Raw genomic sequence first — 20,796 nt, 5'->3', positions numbered from 1 at the left:
GAAAAAATCGACTTTTTTCACTAAAACTGCGATAACTTGAACATTTCAGCGATGACCTATACATGTTAGGGTACCAAAATTTTCGTAATTGATAAACGTAAAAAATCCAAACTTTTGCGTTACGTAATAAAAGAACGCTCCCATTTGTGACGGCCGAAACTGTAACTTATTCAAATGAAATTTTTTTCTTACCTTCCTCCGCCGCCCCATCCTGCTGTTCCTGCGCGGCCCCACTCGACACAATGTTCAGCTCCAGCTCCTTGTGCAGCCTTTTCTGGTGCTTCAACAGCATATCCCGCTCCTCAAACTCCTGCTCGCAGACGATGCACACAAAAAGCATATCGGCGTCGCTACGTTTCTTCCCACTGCCCATCGTCGTCAGACTTTCGTTGAAGCTGATGGCACCGACCGCGGTCGTACTCGAATCCAACGCGGAATTCTGCTGCTGCTGCTGTTGCTGCTGTTCCCGCTTGTTGAGCATCGCTTCCAGCTGTTGCTGCCGTTGTTCCTTTTCCTTCTCCAGTGCGATCAGCTCGTGCATCTTCATGTGCGTGTTGAGGACACTTTCGCGGGCGAACGCCTCCGAGCAGATGATGCATTTGTACTCGTTCTTGTCACTGCCGGTGGAAGTGGCAGTTCCGGCGGGAGATTCTACTGCGAGACTTTGCTCCGGGTGGAATCGCCGGGCGTGCATCGTCTGGGCACGTTTGTTTGGTAGCTTTTCCTCGCAGAACTCGCACGGCCACTGGTCCTGATCGGGTTGGTCGGTGCCTTCGGGCTTTTCCTGGTGCGTTTTCGCGTGTTGTTGAAGCTGCGATCGGGTTGAGAACCGGTACAGACAGACGTCGCACTTGAACGGCCTGTTGTACGCGACGTGGACGTTCTTGTGGCGCTTGAAGCGAACCATCGAAGTGAAGGTTTTCGAGCAGATCTTGCACGTGTAGATCGTGGCGCCGGACTCGTCCTTGTCCTCCGCACTCTGGTCACATTTGATCACTCCGACGCCGTGTCCCAAGGCCTTGTGCCGAATCAGGCGCAGTTCCGTCGTCAGCGAGATGAAACACACGTCGCACTTGAACGGTTTCGACGGGTCGTGCTTCTGGAGAATGTGCGTCCGGGCGGCACTCTTGTACTGGAATTCTGCCTCGCAAATGCCACACTTGTGGTTCCCGTTCTCGCCGGGTTGGTAATGTTCTTCGAAAAACGTTTCCTGGAGGTCCACGGCCGGGGCCATTTCTTCCAGCAGGTTCGGCGAAGGGGCGACCAGCGAACTTTCCGCATCCGGGTAGAACTGACTCTCGAGCAACAGAGCGGACGCGTCGCTGTAGTCTTCCATGGTTGTGTCGTTTTCTGTGTGCTGGAAACTTGGCTGCTCGTCCCCGTCGGGCAGTTCCTGCTTGATGACGACCTGCTGTTCTTCCTTTTTCTCCACTTGCATGGCCTGAATATAGATAGATAGGGAGAAGATTGAACGATTGTTATACTATATACAGTAAATACGTTATAATTTGAAGAAATGACTTGACTCGGGTTCAGGGTTTAAAATGCAGTATTTGTAGATTTTGCTCGGTTTGTTCTAGAGGTCGTATACCAAGATGCTTCGATTTTTTTTTTAAATAACCTTCCGCGTTTGTTTGTCTATACATTGGATAAACTGCCGTTCTACGCATAATTGTCCCATGTCAGTTTTGGACGATTTTGACTTTATGGCATTTTTAAGTTTAGTTTGATGTGTATTTTAAGAAAAACACATAAAATCTGGTACTTTGTTCGGAAACTCATTGAAAACAACACCTAGTCTGTTTGTCCCATCGTTAAACTTCTACGCATAATTGTCCCACCAAGTATTTTCTTACACGGAATCATTAGTTTTACTAAACATTATGTCTTGTTTACCTTTTGTAAAGCAAGAGCATCACAAATAAAGGTGATAAACTGCTAACTGGGGTGATTAGGGACACATAGGGCGAATAGGAACCCACGGGACAATTATGCGTAGAAACACAGAAATCGGTCGAAAAATTTCAATCGCGTTTTTCTCAGTTGCACTTTTTTGAACATGGGACAATTATGCGTAGAACGGCAGTAAAGTCATGCCAAATATAAGCCCTATACAAAAAAAGGGAAGTGGGGCAAACCGGGAGTAGAAGTTTAAGGTCTGAAAACATAAAAAAACGTTACTTAATCCACCTTTAGGTGGTTGGCGCCTGCCTCGCATATTTTTATCAAAATATCTGAGATCCAGCCTCAAAAAAAGTTCATCATTGTCAGAACTTCAATCTTTTGGGCTTGTTGGAAAGGTCTTTCAAATACCTTTCTAACAATATATAGCATATCGGGTTTCTTATAAAAAACCACCCTTTTTTACAATATTTCAAACTCTAGCCAAGTCGTTTTTTTAGCATAACTTTTGAAGTACTTTTCGAAACTTCATAATATTAACTAGGGTCTTGTGGGACCTCAAGACGGATCGAATAAGACCAAAACGGTCCAAATCGGTTCAGCCAGTCCGGAGATAATCGTGTGCATATTTTTCGGTGCACGGACATACAGACATACATACGCACAGACATTTGTTCAGAATTTGATTCTGAGTCGATAAGTATACGTGAAGGTGGGTCTACGAGGTCAAATAAAGAAGTTCATTTTTTGAGTGATATTTTAGCCTTTCCTCATTGAGGTGAGGAAGGCAAAAATGTTAAAATTGCATTTGAAAGGTATTTTTAAGAATTTCAAAATGTGCTATTAAGATTTGGCAATGGTTTGATTTTTTCCTCATATGAGCAATTCTCTGAGATTTCGGTCATTCGATTTTTTTATATTTTTTAATATGGCTGAAACTTTTTTGGTGCCTTCGGTATGCCCAAAGTAGCCATTTTACATCATTAGTTCGTTCATATAATTGTCCATACAAGTTTGGCAGCTGGATGAAAAATTTTTGCGACCAATATTTCGATGATTTGAAAAAATTTGTATTGATTCAAAAAATCATAACTCGGTCGAAGATTTTTTGTCCATTCTGGAAATTTCTGAAAAGTTGGCATTCGATGTCCTCTAAAACATATAAAAAAAATAAAAATAGTGTTTTTTTGCAAATCAAGTTTTAGGACAAAAAGTTAAATTAAAAATCACCAATTTTTTTTTAAATGTGTATCATTTTTTTCCAGTGTAGTCCATATCCATACCTACAACTTTGCTGAAGACACCAAATCGATCAAAAAATTCCTTCAAAAATACAGATTTTTGAATTTTTATAAATTAATTATTTTTGTATGGACAGCTGCCACATTTGTATGGAAAATTATATGTAAGAGCTAATGATGCAAAATGGCTTCTTTGGGCATACCGAAGGCACCAAAAAAGTTTCAGCCGGATTAAAAAATACAAAAAATAAAATTAAAGAAAAAGACCGATTCCGTAGAGAACTGCTCATATGCAGGGTTGTTACGGAAAAGTCGAAAAAAAAACAAAACCCAATCCACGCGAAATCCGCGCCATATAAAAAAAACGTTACCTAATCCACCAGAAGGTGGTTGCTGCCTTCCTCCTAAAAACCTTGCAACCACACACTACGAAAGCTTTGGCTAACGCTTACTTAGTAAAGACACTATACATCTGAGAGCTGCCATCTATGATAAATTTAATGAACCATTTGAAAGCACTGCAGTGTTTGTGTGCGTGCACTGAGCGGAAAGTTCCGACAGCTATCCGCCGGAGCTTTCAAATTATGTAAATAATGACCCTTTTTTGTATCAACCAAAACAGTTTTTCTATCATAACTTTTAAAGTACTGCACCAAACCGGATGAAATTTAAAAAAGACTTAAAGAACCTGAAGACGAATCCATAGACATAGATCCGGACAGAATCGGTCGAGGCAGTTCCGAGAAAAGTGAGTGAGAAAAAAAATTCTACGTCCATCCACACGCACAGACATTTGCTCAGAATTTGATTCTGAGCCGATATGTATACGTAAAGGTATATCTTGGAGGCTTATTTAAAAAGTTCATTTTTTGAGTGATTTTATAGCCTTGCCTCAGTGAGGTGAGGAAGGCAAAACGTTACTTAATCCACCAGAAGGTGGTTGCTGCCTTCCTCCTGAAAGCTTTGGCTAACGCTTACTTAGTAAAGACACTATACATCTGAGTGCTGCCATCTATGATTAATTTTTATTATTCATTTGAAAGCACTGCAGTGTTTGTATGCGTGCACGACGTGCACTGAGCGGAAAGTTCCGACAGCTATCCGCCGGAGCTTTCAAATTATGTAAATAATGACCCTTTTTAGTATCAACCAAAACAGTTTTTCTAACATAACTTTTGAAGTACTGCACCAAACCGGATGAAATTAAAAAAAGAGTTAAAGGACCTGAAGGCGAATCTAAAAACATAGATCGGGACAAAATCGGTCGGGCCAGTTCTGAGAAAAGTGAGTGAGAAAAAAAATTCTACGTCCATCCACACGCACAGACATTTGCTCAGAATTTGATTCTGAGCCGATATGTATACGTAAAGGTATATCTAGAAGGCTTATTTAAAAAGTTCAATTTTTGAGTGATTTTATAGCCTTGCCTCAGTGAGGTGAGGAAGGCAAAAATCGCGACAAACATAGAAGCGAGTAACATAATGAATGAAATTTTAAACGAAAAAATTATAATACAGAAAGCATTTGGTTCAGTGCCGTTGATCAGTTCTGGACTTTTTTTTTGAAAAGGTCCAATAAACCAAATTTCCAGTTTTTCTTTTTGGGTGTTTTTGAAACCGCCTTGAGTCAGGGGTATTAAAAAACACCCAAGAAGCGAAATCTGAAAATTTGGTTTATTGGACCAACTCCAGAGTTGTGGATTCATATCCCACCTGCACCAAGTGTAACATTTTTTGTCATTTCTGAAAAAATATTAGCATTTTTTGTAACAATTTAAATATCGTTGCTTTAAAAACAAATTCAGGAAAAACAATTAAATTAAACTAAAAAATTAAAACCATAAAATAAATCACCAAATTGTAAAATCTAGGGATTTTGTACTTGATAATTCTCGCCAAAATTTTACTCTGAAAAGTCGAAACACGAAATTTCTATTATTTTCTTCTCTAATTTTCTCTAAACTGAAATATGACTTCGAAAATGATCCGATCTAAGAAAATGGCAAAAAAATAATTTATTAATTTATTATTTAAACATTTAATTATTTAATAATTTAATAACTGAATAATTTAATAATTTAATAATTTAATAATATAATAATTTAATAATTTAATAATATAATAATTTAATAATTTAATAATTTAATAATTCAATAATTTAAAAATTTAAAAATTTAATAATTTCATAATTTAATAATTTAATAATTTAATAATTTATTAATTTAATAATTTAATAATTTAATAATTTAATAATTTAATAATTTAATAATTTAATAATTTAATAATTTAATAATTTAATAATTTAATAATTTAATAATTTGATAATTTCATAATTTAATGATTTAATAATTTGATAACTTGAGAACATTCTTAAAAAATAAAAAAATTAAAAAAAAAATAATTGTAATTTGTTCGTAATTTTTCAATTTAATCATTCGTACTTTTTTACGTTTTTTTTTGAGTCTGTAAGTTTTGGCAATTTCAAAATACGAATTCTATTTTTTTATTATTATTATTTGAATATGTAAATTCTGAAATTCCAAATTGTTGAATTCCAGATTTCTTATTTTTTTTTTAATTTTAACATTACATTTCGCTTTTAGATTTTAGCAGATTGCTAAGTGGATTTCGTCATGTTGTGATAATTGGGAGTTGAATCAATTCTACCTGAATTAGAGTTGCAACAGATTTTGAAATTTAAAAATTTAATTTTTTATATTAAAAAAAACTTAGAAAATCTAAAAAGTTTCATAGCTTAATTTTTTTTAAATTCTGTGATTTTTTGAATTTTGTTATTTTGATTTTAATAAAAAAATTATTAATTTGAATTTTTAAGCAGATGTTTTAAAAATAATGAGTTGTAATGTTATGTTAAATTTATATAACAAATCTCAATACATTTAAAAAAAATCGTTCCTTGAAGATTATTTCAAAGTTTCGTATTAAGAAAAAAAAAATCAATAATTTTTAGAAGAAAATTTTCTTCATTAATAACTGCTTAGAAATTGACGTTTTGAACTCAACGAAAAAGATTGAATTTATTTAAAACCTAATAATATTTTCCTTTGTAATTTGAAAGAAATTCTATCGTTCTCAATTATTTTGTTTATCTAAATTGCTATCCGCGCGAAATCCGCGCCTGAGCAAAATTAGCCAGCAAATCCGCGCCAGATCCGCGCGATTCGTGCCGTCCGTAACAACCCTGCATATGGCCTTTCTCCGCCAACTCACACAGCATTTTCGTGGAACTTTGTCCTAAGGGGTAGCTTTTGTTCCTAATCACGAATCCGGGCACCGTTTTTTTTTATACCTCGTGACGGACGGGCGATACGACCCTTTCAATTTTTGAACATGCGAAAAATGACCATGTTTTTCAATAATTTGCAGACTGAAATGGTGATGAGATGGAAATTTGGTGTCAAAGGGACTTTTGTGTAAAATTGGACGCCCAGTTTGATGGCGTACTCGAAATTCCGAAAAAAAAACTGTGTCTCATTGAAAAAAAAAAACAAATAAACAAGTTTTTAAAACTATGCCATTTTCCGTTACTCAACTGTGAAACATTTACTTCATTTTTTAGTCTCGTGAATATTTTTATCGAAAAGCAAGTCCAATTTCCCATAAGTTTGAAATTTAAAAAAATCAAAAATTAAAAAATATGTATTTTTGAAAACATATTTTTTGTGAAAAAAAAAATAATTAAAAAAGCAGCATTTTTTCCGTGTGTCTATTTTTTCTGAATAGTCCTCATCAATACCTACAACTTGGCCGAAGACACCAAATTAATAAAAAAATTCTTGAAAAGTTACAGATTTTTTAAATATTTACGTACCATTTTCGTAAGAACAGCTGTCAAAATTATATTGATATGGGTGAACCATTAACACAAAATGGCTTCTTTGGTGATAGGGAAGGCCTCCACAAAGTTTGAGCCAAATCAACAGATAATTTTCTTTCATTTTATTGAGCAATTTAGAGAAAAAATACAACTGATCGGAAAGTTGCTAAACTAGCATTTTAACATTTTTACCGTTTTTTTATCATGTGCAATCGATTCCCCAGGAAATTTTATGTGAAAAACTGATACTGATATAATTTTCAACACTTATTTTGAAATGCCTCTTTTAAAAACTCTGTATCTTTTTCAGAAGCATGATAGGACCATACCTTCTTCGGGAAAGTTTTAGAGGACATTCACTGCCCCTGATCGCATAAATGTCCCATATGCATTTTCATCACTTTTGAGTTATTGATGCAGTTTCGTTCAAAATCGCGTGCTCGTTCCGAAAAGCCTATAACATCCAGTACTTTGTTCGAGAAATCAGGAGGAAAACCAGTTTTTCCGTGAAAACTTAACACGTAGCCTTATGTGTGTGGGACAAACTTCAAATGCGTTTTTCTCAGCTTGCTATTTTTGCATATGGGACATTTATGCGAACATGGGCAGTTCAGGACTATACTTCTACGGTGTTAGTTTTTAAATTGAGTGAAAAATGAAAATTATAAAAATTAAAAGAGGGTTTTCCCATACAAATTTGAATCGCTTTCCGGAAAGCCGGGTCAAATCCAATCGTTCCCAAATTTTGTTGGGTTGTTTAGAGGCCCAAATGGGACCGGAAAAGAAACGCATCATACTCATGAATAAATTCACTCGTGGTTCTCAAATTCATGTACACAATTCACGATTACGGGAATTGATTTGTTTGACTTTTGACCTCTTTAGAGCACCCTAATATTCGAGCTCAGACGAGACAAGCCCATCAGTGAAAGAATGTGTCGCTTTAGTTTTTTGGTGAACGTGTTCCGCTGGAGAAATGCGCACTGGTAGAATAGCATTTTTGAGTTTGCTCGTAGGAAGCTGCATCCTGGAGAAGGATGGGTTCAAGTGTGGCGTACCTAAGGCCGACTCAGATTACCCGAAATATCCGTATGACGGTGAACCATACCCTGGACAATTCCCCTGGTTTGGCCTTGTTTATCGTCGGACGCAAGGCGACACCGTGCAGTACGCTTGTGGTGGCACCTTGATTAGTAGGAAGCACGTTTTAAGTGCGAAAATTTGCGCCACAAATGAAAACGGATCGTTGCTGGACAGCGGAGAGCTTATTGTTCGGATGGGAGTTCATATGTACGAATTGAACAAACGCGGGGATAGGATGAAATCTTGGAAGGAATGGTTGCTGAAGGCAATGAACCGAACAGAGATTTGGTCTTTGGTGCTAGAAAAAAATATTGATATTGGTAACGGTCAGTACCGTCACGTGATGAAGGTTCACCAACCAGTGGATTATGACAGCTCAAGTAAAAACGAACTGGTTATTTTGGAACTTGGTGCAAATATTAAATCCACCAAATTTGTGCATCCAATTTGCGTGTTAACAAGTAACGAAACTTTCAGGCCTGACACAATGATAGGCTGGAAAGTGGTTAATAATGACACATGTTTTGAAGAATTTAACAGAACAACAATAATATGTTCAAGCAGCAAAAGTACTAAATACTACAATCAAACTGAGATTTGCCAGAAAGACCGCGGGAGCATAGGAATCTTTAAGAGTATATCGTATCCTTGGTACGTTGCTGGTATAGTGGATTGTACAAGTCCGCCATTCGTTCCGTGTGCGAAAGAACCCAACTTTAAATCCGTCGCATTAGTACAATTGAATGTCTACCGAAATTGGATTTTGAACGAAACCAAGCTTACTAGTTTGCAAGATAAACGTTTCAATGAAGGGCGGATCACGCTGGTAGCAAAGAGTAAAACAAACAAGGTACAATGCGGACAACGGATTGCAAACAACCTTGAGGAGGAGGTAAAACACTACGTAGTTGAGCCTTACCCTGGTCAATGGCCGTGGTACGGAACCGTGTACCACCGGGAGCCAAACCGCGCCGTAGAGTATGCTTGCGGAGGTACCTTAATAAGCGAATCACACGTCCTAACTTCAAGACTTTGCGCGATTAATGCAAATGGATCTTTGCTGGACAGTGGAAACGTTTTCGTACGGTTCGGAACTAATAAGCAAAACTTACTAAACTTTGGATATGCTCAGTGTAACATCAGAATGTCAACTGTCTTGATGGTTGGTTAGGGTAACAATGATCATGCAAAGAACAACGGCTTACTATGATTTGCTCACTATACTACATCTCTTCCTTGTTTGAAATAAATTTGAATTTAATAAATACTTACATAGGTTAGTTAAAGGTTCATATATCCCAAAGCTAATCACATAATATTATGTTTTAATAATGCCATCATTATTAAATAGTTGTTGATTGCTGGTATCAAGATTTCATCTCATGATTATGTTTTGCAATTTCTTGATTTTGAAATACTTCTTTGATTTCGAATCTATCTAAAATACTGAAACTTTATTTAATCAATTGACTGGCAATTAACAAATCGATTTTCATCGATTTCTGTTGAATGAATCGATCATTCCAACTTAACCAATCGACGGATCGATCTGGCACGATGAACATGAGTTCCATCGATTTTCTTTGTCAGACCGGAGTCTCGACAAATTAGATTGAACGAAGGGATCGTTCCAATCCCGGTAGACCGGAGTCCTACCGATTTCTATGCCAGATCGGAATCTCGACAAAATAGACCAAACGAACGGATTCGTTTCGATCCCGACAGACCGGAGTCCTGCCGATTTCTTTGTCAGGCCGGAACCTCGACAAAATAGACTGAACGACGGATCGTTCCAGTCCCGGTAGACCGGAGTCTCACCGTCTACTTATCAGACCGGAGTCTCAATTAAGGTCAAACGAACTATTCGTTTCAACCCCGGTAGACCGGAGTCTCACCGTTTCATGTTCTTCTTTTTTTCAATTAGCTTATGGATTGTTTCCGTTTCCTTTTCTGACATTTATTATGTCTCAATCATCCCTGCTATCCCTTTCCGTTTCCGTAGCCAAACTACAACAAATTGAATAATATTCCTTGAATTGATCACTCAAGACAGCAAATATCACTGGTTAGGTTTTTTTTAATAATCGGTTTTGTGTGTGGTTGTTTTTACCACACCAATCAGCCATTTTTTAAATCAGTCAAATACATCAGCAAATTATTTTTCACCGTACTTACAATTTTATGGTTTTCGAAACTGCGCGTCATTAAATTTTATCAAAATCCACATTATTCAAATCGTAATCTATGAAGGTGATTTTCATCTTAAACTTGATCAAACCTCTTGTTGTCCAACTTGCATAATACATAAGTCCTCCGAGAATACTTGCACAAAGTTCCAAGGTACAAGTCTTGTTTCTAGTTGGCTAAAGTAAAGAAAAATCATTAATCATAGTGAGAAAACCCTGTTTACCAAACCAGATTCTGTTTTTAATTGCCGAGAAATCGTCTCGTTAACATTTCATTCAAGGCTTATTTCACTTTTCCAACTTCGGAGAGAGCTTCTGTAGAGTATTCATTTGTACTTAGACGAAAAGTTTGCAATTTCCGAAATTTTCAATTTCTTTATCCTCGTCGCCAATGTAACATTCCCAGAATGTCAACTGTCTTGATGGTTGGTTAGGGTAACAATGATCATGTAGATAGCAACGGCTTACTATGATTTGATCACTATACTACACTCAGCACCGTCAAGTATTCAGAATACATCAACCAGTTGATTTTGATAGAAACAGCAAGAATGACATTATCATTTTTGAGATGAGAGTCAAGGTCCAGTTCAACGACTACATACAACCCATATGTATTGGCCGAATAGGGTATATTAATGATGTAATGATAGGCTGGGGAGCAGCTGAAGACAAGGAACACTTGGATCAGGTCAGAAATAAGAGGAAGAAATGTTCAGATACACTTAGGTCGTGGTACTATAACCAAACTGAAATCTGTAATAAAGATCGAGGAAGCATTGGCATGTATTCTTTGAAGGATGAGTGGTACTTGAAGGTTATCGTTGATTGTACCAAGCTTTCGTTTGATCCGTGCAAGAAAAATTACTTTTTCTATAGAGCCAACACCGTCCAGCTAAACGACTACTTGTCTTGGATTATAACGGTAACGAATCTTGAATATTTGCAAATAATTAGAAGAGGCCAGGGTTTCGGTGCAACGAAACGATATCCTAAACTCTTGCCCCGACTAAATTGTGGGAATTCTCTTGCAATACACAATGATAGTGAGTCTGATGACCAGCTGCACAAATACCCATGGCTCGCTCGTATTTGCATTTACGTTTCAACTAGCAACGATCAAACAGGAACACTAATTAGCCACCGTTACGTGCTGACTGCTGCTGAAACTTTGATACACATCGGCATTTATGATGCAAAAAAGTATCCAATTCCACCCAATACTATTTCTTTTATACCTTGTTTTTTCTTTATTGCAGTATGTTCGTTAGGTTAGGAATAAACAAACTCAAACAATACCAGAATTGCCTCTCGAAAAAGGACAACGATAGAGATTATGACGTGGAGTATGCAGTGATACATCAAAATCACAACATAGGTGGGGATCGTTCCCCTCACAACATAGCTTTAATTCGTACAAAGAAAACTGTTCTTTTCGAAGGTTTATACAGACAGATAGGCCAATACATTTACCACAATTTAGATTTTACTTTTTCTTTTAGATCATATCCATCCCGCTTGTTTGCCAGTAAACCAAAATCTTCAACAAATGGAACAACAAACATACGTCGTTGCAGGTTGGAATGGTTTTAATTATACCTATCGGGAAGCTATTGTTTCTCAATGAAAGTGTGTAAATGGAAAACTTGTACATATTGCCGAAATGCAGTTTTGCACCAACCACGCTGACGTGAATTGCACACCTATGTTAGGAGCACCGCTTGGTAAATTTGTATGGTTCTTGGGAAAGCGATTTGTGCAGTTTGGAATAAATCTTAATCAAGACCCCAAACAAGGTTGTCAAGATAAGGACATGGTGTTCTTAAAGGTAGCATACTGTATGGATTGGATTGTAGCTAACATGGAAGAATAAGAGTTGACCTTATTAAAAAAAAAAATAATAAATCAAATGACCATCTTTCGAAACACAATAACTGACTTTTTTCCAAAACCAAAACCAAAAACCTACCTGCTTGAGCTGGATCTCGCGTGCGCTAACCTCGCGCATCTTTTCGTCACTCCGCAGGCAGGTCTCGTACAGCTCGTACGCGGTCAGCAGGCGCCACTTGCAACCCCGGCAGATCCGTTCCGGCATCCCGTTGAGCATCTCCCGGGTGCCGAGTGGAGCGCAAACCTCCAGCAGGATCCCGTACAAACTTTTGCACTCGTAGTCCACCACGGTGCTGAAGATCGATTCCAGACCTTGCACTTGCCCTTGTTTTCCGGTTCCGCCGTTGGTTAGGCAGATCCGGCAAATGTTTGGGCCCGTGGCGGCGACCACGGAGAAACCTGCGTTCGCTGAGCGGGTCTCCATTGGGACAGGACGATGATGCTGAGCTTTTGTCACTTGTGAAGAACAAAACAATTTTTTCTGAACTTTAAAACGAGAAGCCAAGTTTTTTTTTGTTTTTGCGAAAAAAACACGACTCGCAGCGGCGGCGCTCGTTGATTTGTTTGACAGGAATGTCAAAACTGATTACACGTTTGTAGGAAACTGTCCTCTTATGAGTTGTGTTATCCGCTACCTATTTTACCCATTTTTGGGTATCCCATACATCAGGTAAAAGGGTAAAATATTTAGGATAAAACAACCGGACCCTACACTGAAAACCCAACCATGGTAGTTGCTACCATATTGTAGGATCAAATTGAGAACACACACCGACGTATTTTTGCTAAAAACATTCCGTGCTTGGATTGACTGATTAACGCAGTCAGTTTTACTATGTCGTGAGCGGTATAGTAATTTTAACCCTCCAATATGGAGAGAATGATAATGATTTCTTAATTGCTACCATGCAATTTTGTGGAAGCATGGTTCATTTTACCATATTTGCGTTTAATTTCACAAAAAAGCCGCAGTTAATTTGATAAGCAGCATTTTTAGCAAATGTTCTTAAAATTACCATGGTCGGGCTTTCAGTGTAAGATGACAGTTTTCGTGAGTTGCGCGTATTCACCGACAGAAGGCAAGTGGGCCTCGTCGAAGTCCGCCCATCAAAAACGCAACTCAAAATTAGCATAGGAAACTTTTTTATTTGTGACAGCTTTTGCGGCACGCTCACTTCAACTGTTCTAGACTAATATTTGAACGTGGCGTATCTCTAAACTAGTTTTTAAAGAAAATGATTCCAGAATGCTTATTTCGTCGATTTAAATCAAAACAAGGCAAAAACTTTATTTATTTAAGCTATTCGCGATTTTCAAAAGTTTGGCTAGATAATACCGAAGGCCGCCATCTTAGGCCCACTGGGCCCACAAAACGGGGTACGCCTCGGGGTACGCTCAGTTTGTATGGGAACTGTCAACATGCTCCCGGGCTGGGATAAAAGCACTGCATGCCATTAGAGATCCTAAAAAGAGAGACTGGTTCCAAGTCACGGATATTTCTAGCAGAGCTTGTTGATTTTTGTAAGAATTTTGCTAAAATATTCTGCCAGAGCAAAATCTGTCGAAAATTACGTCATTTTCACTAAACCAATTTGTGGCGAATGTGATTGCCGCCATTTTGTTAAGTTCTTTCATTTTCATTTGTCGAAGGAGAATGACGTTTTTTTCTGCCTCACCAACTCGGTAAGTTAACTCCTTCCCGCCCAGAGCAAAATCAAGATTTATTACGTTTATCTACATTTCTCGTAATTGGATCGACCAAATTAGATGAAATTTTAATGGTTTTGAGTTTACATTCTATATAAACTAAACCAAGTGGAAAAAATGTATGGTTGAAGAGAAATTTAATTTTGAAGCCAAACATTAGTGGTGCTCTGGAGTAACCATGGGCGTTAGAGGGTTAATTGTTCAAGAAAATGGCCCAACATAAATAACAAATCTTTTGCCTTTATTTTAGAAGATTTACAAACCAGGTGGATCTTCTGGAGAATTGGGTACTAAAGCCCTATGTCCATTTTTATGTACAACGGTAAAAAACACGATTAAAAACGATTTCTGATCACTTTTTTTCATTTTAATGCAAAAAAAAAAAAAAAATGACTAGACAACATTTTATCGATGGATCAAATATGGTCCCCTTGGAACGAGCTGTCAAGTAGGAGCATTTCTGTCAAAAAGGACCGCAAGGTTAATTTTTCAAAATTGATTTAAAAATCCATTTTAAACTCTTTGTGGTCGTACAAAGTGTCATTGTACTCAGAAAAATAAACTTTTTCGCTGTTAACAATAATATCAGCAATCTAAGCTTCATTTTAGGACCCAATTGGGTACTCAACTAGGGGTTAATCCTTGGGTTAATCACTTCGAGTATACTACGTACGCGTATCATACGCACCTAATATTCTCATTGTCTGCATATGTACTTGAGATGGAACCACAAATAAAACAACAGAGACCCCGAGTCTGTAGTGTATTATCTAATATGCATATAGTTTTGTTATGATAATATATACAATCCAGATGATTCCAGGAAACTGAAAAAAATTAATTATTTAAAATACAAATGCTCCTGATGGTTCCCTTGCTGCAGCACATGTTTTAATAAGTGTCGTTAATTTATGTAATTTGATCAGATATGGTATGAGGAAATGGCGAGATAAAGGAAAAGCAATAGGAGCAGAAATAATTTGAACATTCAAATAAATATGCAATGCATATCAGCAGTAAATTTGAAATTAATTCCAGGAAGCTGTAAATTTAAAAACAAATGCTCCAGATCGATCCATTGCTGTTTATTAAAGTATCGTTAGTTCATGCAATTTAAATGTATATTTTTTTGGGAAAATGGTATGATAAACGATTAGAAAAAGGACAAAGAATGTTAAATAAAATTGCAAAATGTCTTTTTTTTTAACATGCTGTTTAAAACTTTTAAAAATAAATATAAAATCAAGCCTAGAATCAAGCCTCGAATCAAGCTCATTTTTCTGAAATTATCACTGTAGTATTAAATGTTGTTTTTTCTTGCTATAAAAGGTTTCTTTTCCAATTAAAAGTAAAACACTTTAACCGATACAACGATTTTGTTCCATAAATGCATGGTAGTATCAAAAACTTTCCAAATTTTAAATTGAAAAGTTTGAACTTTCTACGAATATTCACCAACGCGAACTTTTAATCCAACGAACGATCTTTTTAAATTGGGTCCTAAAATGAAGCTTAGATTGCTGATATTATTGTTTACAGCGATGAAGCTTATTTTTCTGAGTACAATGACCCTTTGCACGAGCACAAAGAATTTAAAATGGATTTTTAAATCAATTTTGAAAAATTAACCTCGCGGTCCTTCTTGACAGAAAAGCTCCCACTTGACAGCTCGTTCCAAGGGGACCATAGTTGATCCATCGAAAAAATCAAGGAAAAAATGTTGTCTTGTCAAAAAAAAATTTTGCATTAAAATGAAAAAAAAAGTGATCAGAAATGGTTTTTAATCGTGTTTTTTACCGTTGTACATAAAAATTGACATAGGACTTTAGTACCCATTTTTTTTCTCGCAACGGAATTTGTTCCACGTTTGCGGCTGTCGAATCTACATCCGGCAGAATCAAGTGAGTTTCAAACGAGGGACTGTGTCTTAGATAGTTTTTTTCTGCTGTAGTTTGAGGTGTGCACTTTGTTGTAGAGCTTTTTACAATATTATTGCCTTTAGTTATCTGTTTGTCTGTGAAGCAACCTGATTATTTAATTTTATATTTCCTAAGTTCCTTTAAACGTGCATACCACCAAAACGTCAAAACAAAGAGCGTTCTGTTTTGGTTTGATTTCGCAAATCATCCGTGTTTCAGTTTAGAAATCCGTTCAGTTCGTTTCTGAATCGAAAGTTGAATTAACCGGTGTGCCAGCATGGACGAAAACGTGTGCCGCGAGCTGCTGGCCAACCTGCAGATCGAGCAATCCCGCAAGACGGCCCTTACCGAGATCAAAAACACGCTCATTTCCAGCAACGACTCTTCGATCGCCAGCAGCTTCCTCAAGTCGCCGGAACTGCTCGAGTGTATGACCGATTCCAATAGGTTGGTGCACCACTACTCATCAGGAAGGGGTTGTATGTAATAGTTATTTTTTTTTCAGCGAGCAAACGCTGCTGGCCTGCGACATCCTGTCGATCTGTATGAGCAATCTGTCCATTGACGAATCGACGGAGGTTAAGAACGTGATTGAAAAATCGTTGAGTCATGCGAATGCAAGCGTGCAGGCGTTTGGGCTGCGCGAGTTGCGGCGGGTTTCGTCCTCGGAGGCGTTTGCCAACGAGACGCTGATTCTGTTGGTCATCAACTGCCTCGCGTCGGAGGAGACCAGCGTCGGAACGCCTTCGATAGATTTGCTGGTGGCTTTGCTGCCCAAGTTTGTCCACATGCGAAGCGTTCAGGACAACCTGGAGAAGCTGCTGACGGCGAACGACATTGTTCGGTGCCGGTTGTACGAGGTCGCCGTGAAGGTTGGCCGGCAGTCCGGGGAGCTGTTGGACGCCAACAAGAAGTTCCTTCAGAAGGCCATCCAAGAGCTGGACGAGGAGGACATTTTGCTGCAGTTGAATGTGCTGCAAGTGTTGTCTGAGCTGCCGGTGAATAACCACGGGATGGCATATTTGGAGAACAACGGAGTGTTTGATAAGTTGATGCAAAAGATTGAACGATTGGAGGAGGATCCGTTGGCGACGATTCTTGTGCCAGGGTTTATGCGGTTCTACGGCAGTATTGCAACGATTCATCCGGCTAGGATCTACGATGGGTATCCGAAGATTATCACGCTGCTGTTTGATTGCCTGTTGTCTGAGGATCTTACCATTTTGCCAACGGCGTACGATACTTTGGGTAAGTTTCAACATTTTTTATTTGAAGATTTGAAAAAAATGTACCTTATTTCTCCAGGATGCATCGCGTACCCGAGTGAGGGCAAACGCCAGCTCCACTACAAACACGGTGCAGTGCTGAAGAAGACCCTGAAGCACATCCACGGCGTCATCCGGAATCTACCGAACGACATCAAGCTGCGACTGTTGAGCTGCCTGACGAACCTGTTCGCGATCGATGGTGCCACAGCCGATAATCAGATCACGTAAGATATTGACGAGTTCCCTCAAATTTTGTTCACTAAAAGAACTTTTCCAGTTCAATCACCCAAACGTGGTACGGGTACCTCACCGAGGTGGAAAACCTGAACCTGGTGATGGACTACATCCGGAACGCCTTCCCGGACATCAAGCGGGCCGCCCTGGCTCTGCTCCGGGCGCTCGTTGGCCACCGGTGGGGCCAGCAGTACATGCTGCAGACGGGGGGGTTCGTTGAGTACTTGCTGGACCGCAAGCAGGAAGCCGACAAGGACGTCATTCTGGACAAGTACGAGATCATTCGGCTGCTGGCCACGTCGAGTGTGTTTGATCCGCAAACGAGCGCAGAGCTGAAACAGTACGCCGCTGAAGGTGCGTTCTACGTGCGAGGAATCACCGAGGTGGCTGTGGAGGGAGCGTCGTAAGGTTAGTGATTGGGGACTCTTTCTTGCTCGGTGTTACAGTTAAAGGAAACAAATATATTTGGAACTTCGTCATAATGGCGGACATTTATTCACTGAGAAAGCCCGCTGAAAATTCAACAGTATCCCTAGCGCAGCCAATCTTTTGAAGGGATCCTGGAGAAGCCCATATATTAACATCTGTAGTGCGCCAATGCATTAGAATTAGGGACCTATAAAGGAAAATGAAAGAAAGGAAGGAGCACTTCCAGCAGCTGTTGAACGGTGAGACTCGAGAGGGAACCGTCGAGGACAGGATACTAAGGACGGACTTCCGGCCGAACTTTTCAAGCACGGGAGTACGCGGATGACCAAGTTGGACGGGGTCGTCACCCCAATCTACAAGAAGGGGTTAAGACTCGATTCTGCCAACTATCGAGGCAACACAATGGGCGATTTTTGAATTTTCATGCATCATTTTTGTATGAACAGCTGCCAAATTTGTATGGAATATTATATGGACAAACTAATGATGTAAAATGGCTTCTTTGGGCAAATCGAAGGCACCAAAAAAGTTTCAGCTAGATTAAAAAATACAAAAAAAAAAATCGAATGACCGAAATCTCAGAGAATTGCTCAGCTGTCAATTACGGCGCCAGCACAAAAGAACCAAAACAAAGCAACTGCGCACTGTAAAAAAGTATGCCTGCAGTGGAAATAATCTGATTATTATTTGTATGTAAAACTTCACCGCAATTTTCGTTTTAATGTTAGTGTGTGTTTTTGATGTGATTTTTATCAATTTATGTACAAAATAAAAAAAAAAACGTTACTTAATCCACCATAAGGTGGTTGATGCCTTCCTCACATTTTTATAGTTTTAGTGGTAAAATAAAAGTCCAACTTACAAATCCCTTTTCTCTGTTATATCTTTTGGACGCGTTGTATAGGTCTTTTAATTATGCATTCAAGGATGGGTCGCATGATTGTTCATTTTTCGAGTGATTGTATTGCACACTTTGCACCAAATTCTCCACCCTTGCAAATAATATCTGCACACCAAATATTTGCACTCTTGAAATCCTACCCCTTCTCCCCCCCTCTTGCCTAGAGTGGTGCGTGTCTAGACTGAGCTTTGTTACTTTCGACCACTTTAGAACAGTTTCAAAATAGGGTGTGTGTCTTGGATAGTTTTTTTCTGCTGTAGTTTGAGGTGTGCACTTTGTTGCAGGCCAAGTGCGAATGATTCTGATGATACCTCTTCAGTTGACGCTCAGGCGAGGAACATCCTGGAAGGAGCGTCACTGACTACGTCCGTAGTCCTGTTAGATCATTTCTTGATCAAGACAGTATAGCTCTGGTTCCTTGCAAGTGTCCTATTTTCTTACCTCCACGTTGGCTTGGTTTTCATGATGACCTAGCTGGTGGCCTGTGGAAACGGATCGTAAACCTTTGACCACCGCGGGTCAAAGTCGAGACGGCTAAAAGAAAGGGGCGCGACAATGTGGGAAAGGGATGTAATTTGTGATTGTAGACGGTATTGTTTTGATTCGCAGTATGTTGAGTCAACTGCTGTGGATGTACCTGAAACATCGCACAACGGGGTTTCTCTTCATTCTATTTCATCTACCACCTATCTTCTGTTTATTTTGTTTCACTGATTTTCTAACGCGGCTTCTGTTAACTTCTGTTTACTCCATTTGATTTCGATTTTACTCATTTGATTCTCTTATTTCTCAACGCTTTTCCACTCTATTTTAACAATTGATGCTGCTGTAACAAACTGTCTGTTTTTCCTTAATTTGGCAGCGATGTCAATTTTGTTTATCTTTATTTATCTATTTGAATAATTTTTCATCTGCCCTATAAATTGCACTTAACACCTTAACCACATTGTTACCTCTTGTTATTAACTATTGTTAATTTCATTATCTACTTAATAAATTACTATCTTTCTTTTACTATTGATTCTTTACATAGTATATTTCTTTCACTGTCCATTGTTTTCAATCTTCACCCTTTTCTTCAACGAGCCCTTACTCAATTTTTGGAATGATCAAAGAATTAACACAAATATTACTATTGTACTTTTGAAAAACTTTTATAAAATGCTTAGGACCAAAAATTGTAACAAAACACCGCGACAAAAGAAATACCAACATATAAACACGACTCAACACTAGGAAAGATTTCAGGAGAAAACAATACACAGTAAATAACAATTAGTTTTTGAATTCAAACTAAAAATAAAACAGTCTTTGCTTTAATGAAAGTTGTTAGGCACACTTTAAATGGTTAGGCGCTTATACTTACATCAAACCCTACGTAATGTACCACCCCCGGCCGAGTTAAAATGCGTAACCGGAAAAGAAGGTGTGCATGCCTGGCACGAACACTCAATGCGTGTTCTAGCGTGCTGCTCGTACTGACTCAGAGCAAGGGTGAGATGTAGGTGTAAGGGCAGTGCGTGTTCGTCGGGAACCTAGTGCATAAGATCGGTCAAGGCCCGTTCTTACACTGAAAATTGCGAATTGCGAATAGTTTGAGGTGTGCACTTTGTTGGAGAGCTTTCCACAAATTGCACGATTGTCTAAAAATCTCTGAAATCCGCAATATAGCCTTCCCTCAGTAAAGTGAGGAAGGCAACAATTTCTGAAATTCACATTTCCCGACATTGACCCATTTACATTGTTTTGTCTGTATTTATAATTCTACGACTCCGACCACTCCGACAGATCACCCGGTTACACACCCTACCACACTATTTTCCATCCACGCTCCCCTCGTCGAGTGTTGTTTGTTTTTTCCATCAGAAAACTGTCAAAACAATCTTCGCACTCCACTGCAGTTCATATTGTTGGTCATGTCTCGATCAGATAAAGTGAATTTTTCAGAATTTTATGAATTTCTGGACCGTTGTGCAAAATAGCTCATTGCTTCTGGTTCCCGAGTGCGTTACCAGCTGGAACTGATCGCTCGCAGTTTTTTGGTGAGTTTTGAGAGTTATTTGGTTGGGAAAAGGGATCACTCAATTTTCCTATTTTCTTCGTCTTTCAGGTGTTGTACTACACTTTTTGCGGGAACGATGTCACTCACGAAGCTGTGCGGCTCCGGTGCCCACTGGCAGGGTAGGAAAATGGCAAAAA

General features: G+C 38.7%; 1 protein-coding gene across 1 annotated transcript in view; it reads right to left on the bottom strand.

Moving 5' to 3' along the window:
• Positions 1-20,796, bottom strand: part of LOC120421480 (zinc finger protein 808-like) — a 35,089-nt gene that overhangs the window by 4,105 nt on the left and 10,188 nt on the right. The window contains exons 3-4 of the mRNA XM_039584697.2: positions 12,219-12,690; positions 193-1,441 (exon numbers count right to left, since the gene is read on the bottom strand). Of these exons, the coding sequence (XP_039440631.2) occupies positions 193-1,441; positions 12,219-12,690 (1,721 nt within the window). The remainder of the gene's footprint in view (positions 1-192; positions 1,442-12,218; positions 12,691-20,796) is intronic.

The sequence above is a fragment of the Culex pipiens genome, chromosome 2 (genome assembly GCF_016801865.2).
Source record: "Culex pipiens pallens isolate TS chromosome 2, TS_CPP_V2, whole genome shotgun sequence".
Taxonomy (NCBI): domain Eukaryota; kingdom Metazoa; phylum Arthropoda; class Insecta; order Diptera; family Culicidae; genus Culex; species Culex pipiens.
Note: the sequence above shows the minus strand (reverse complement) of the source record. Positions and strands in the feature narration are given on the sequence as shown.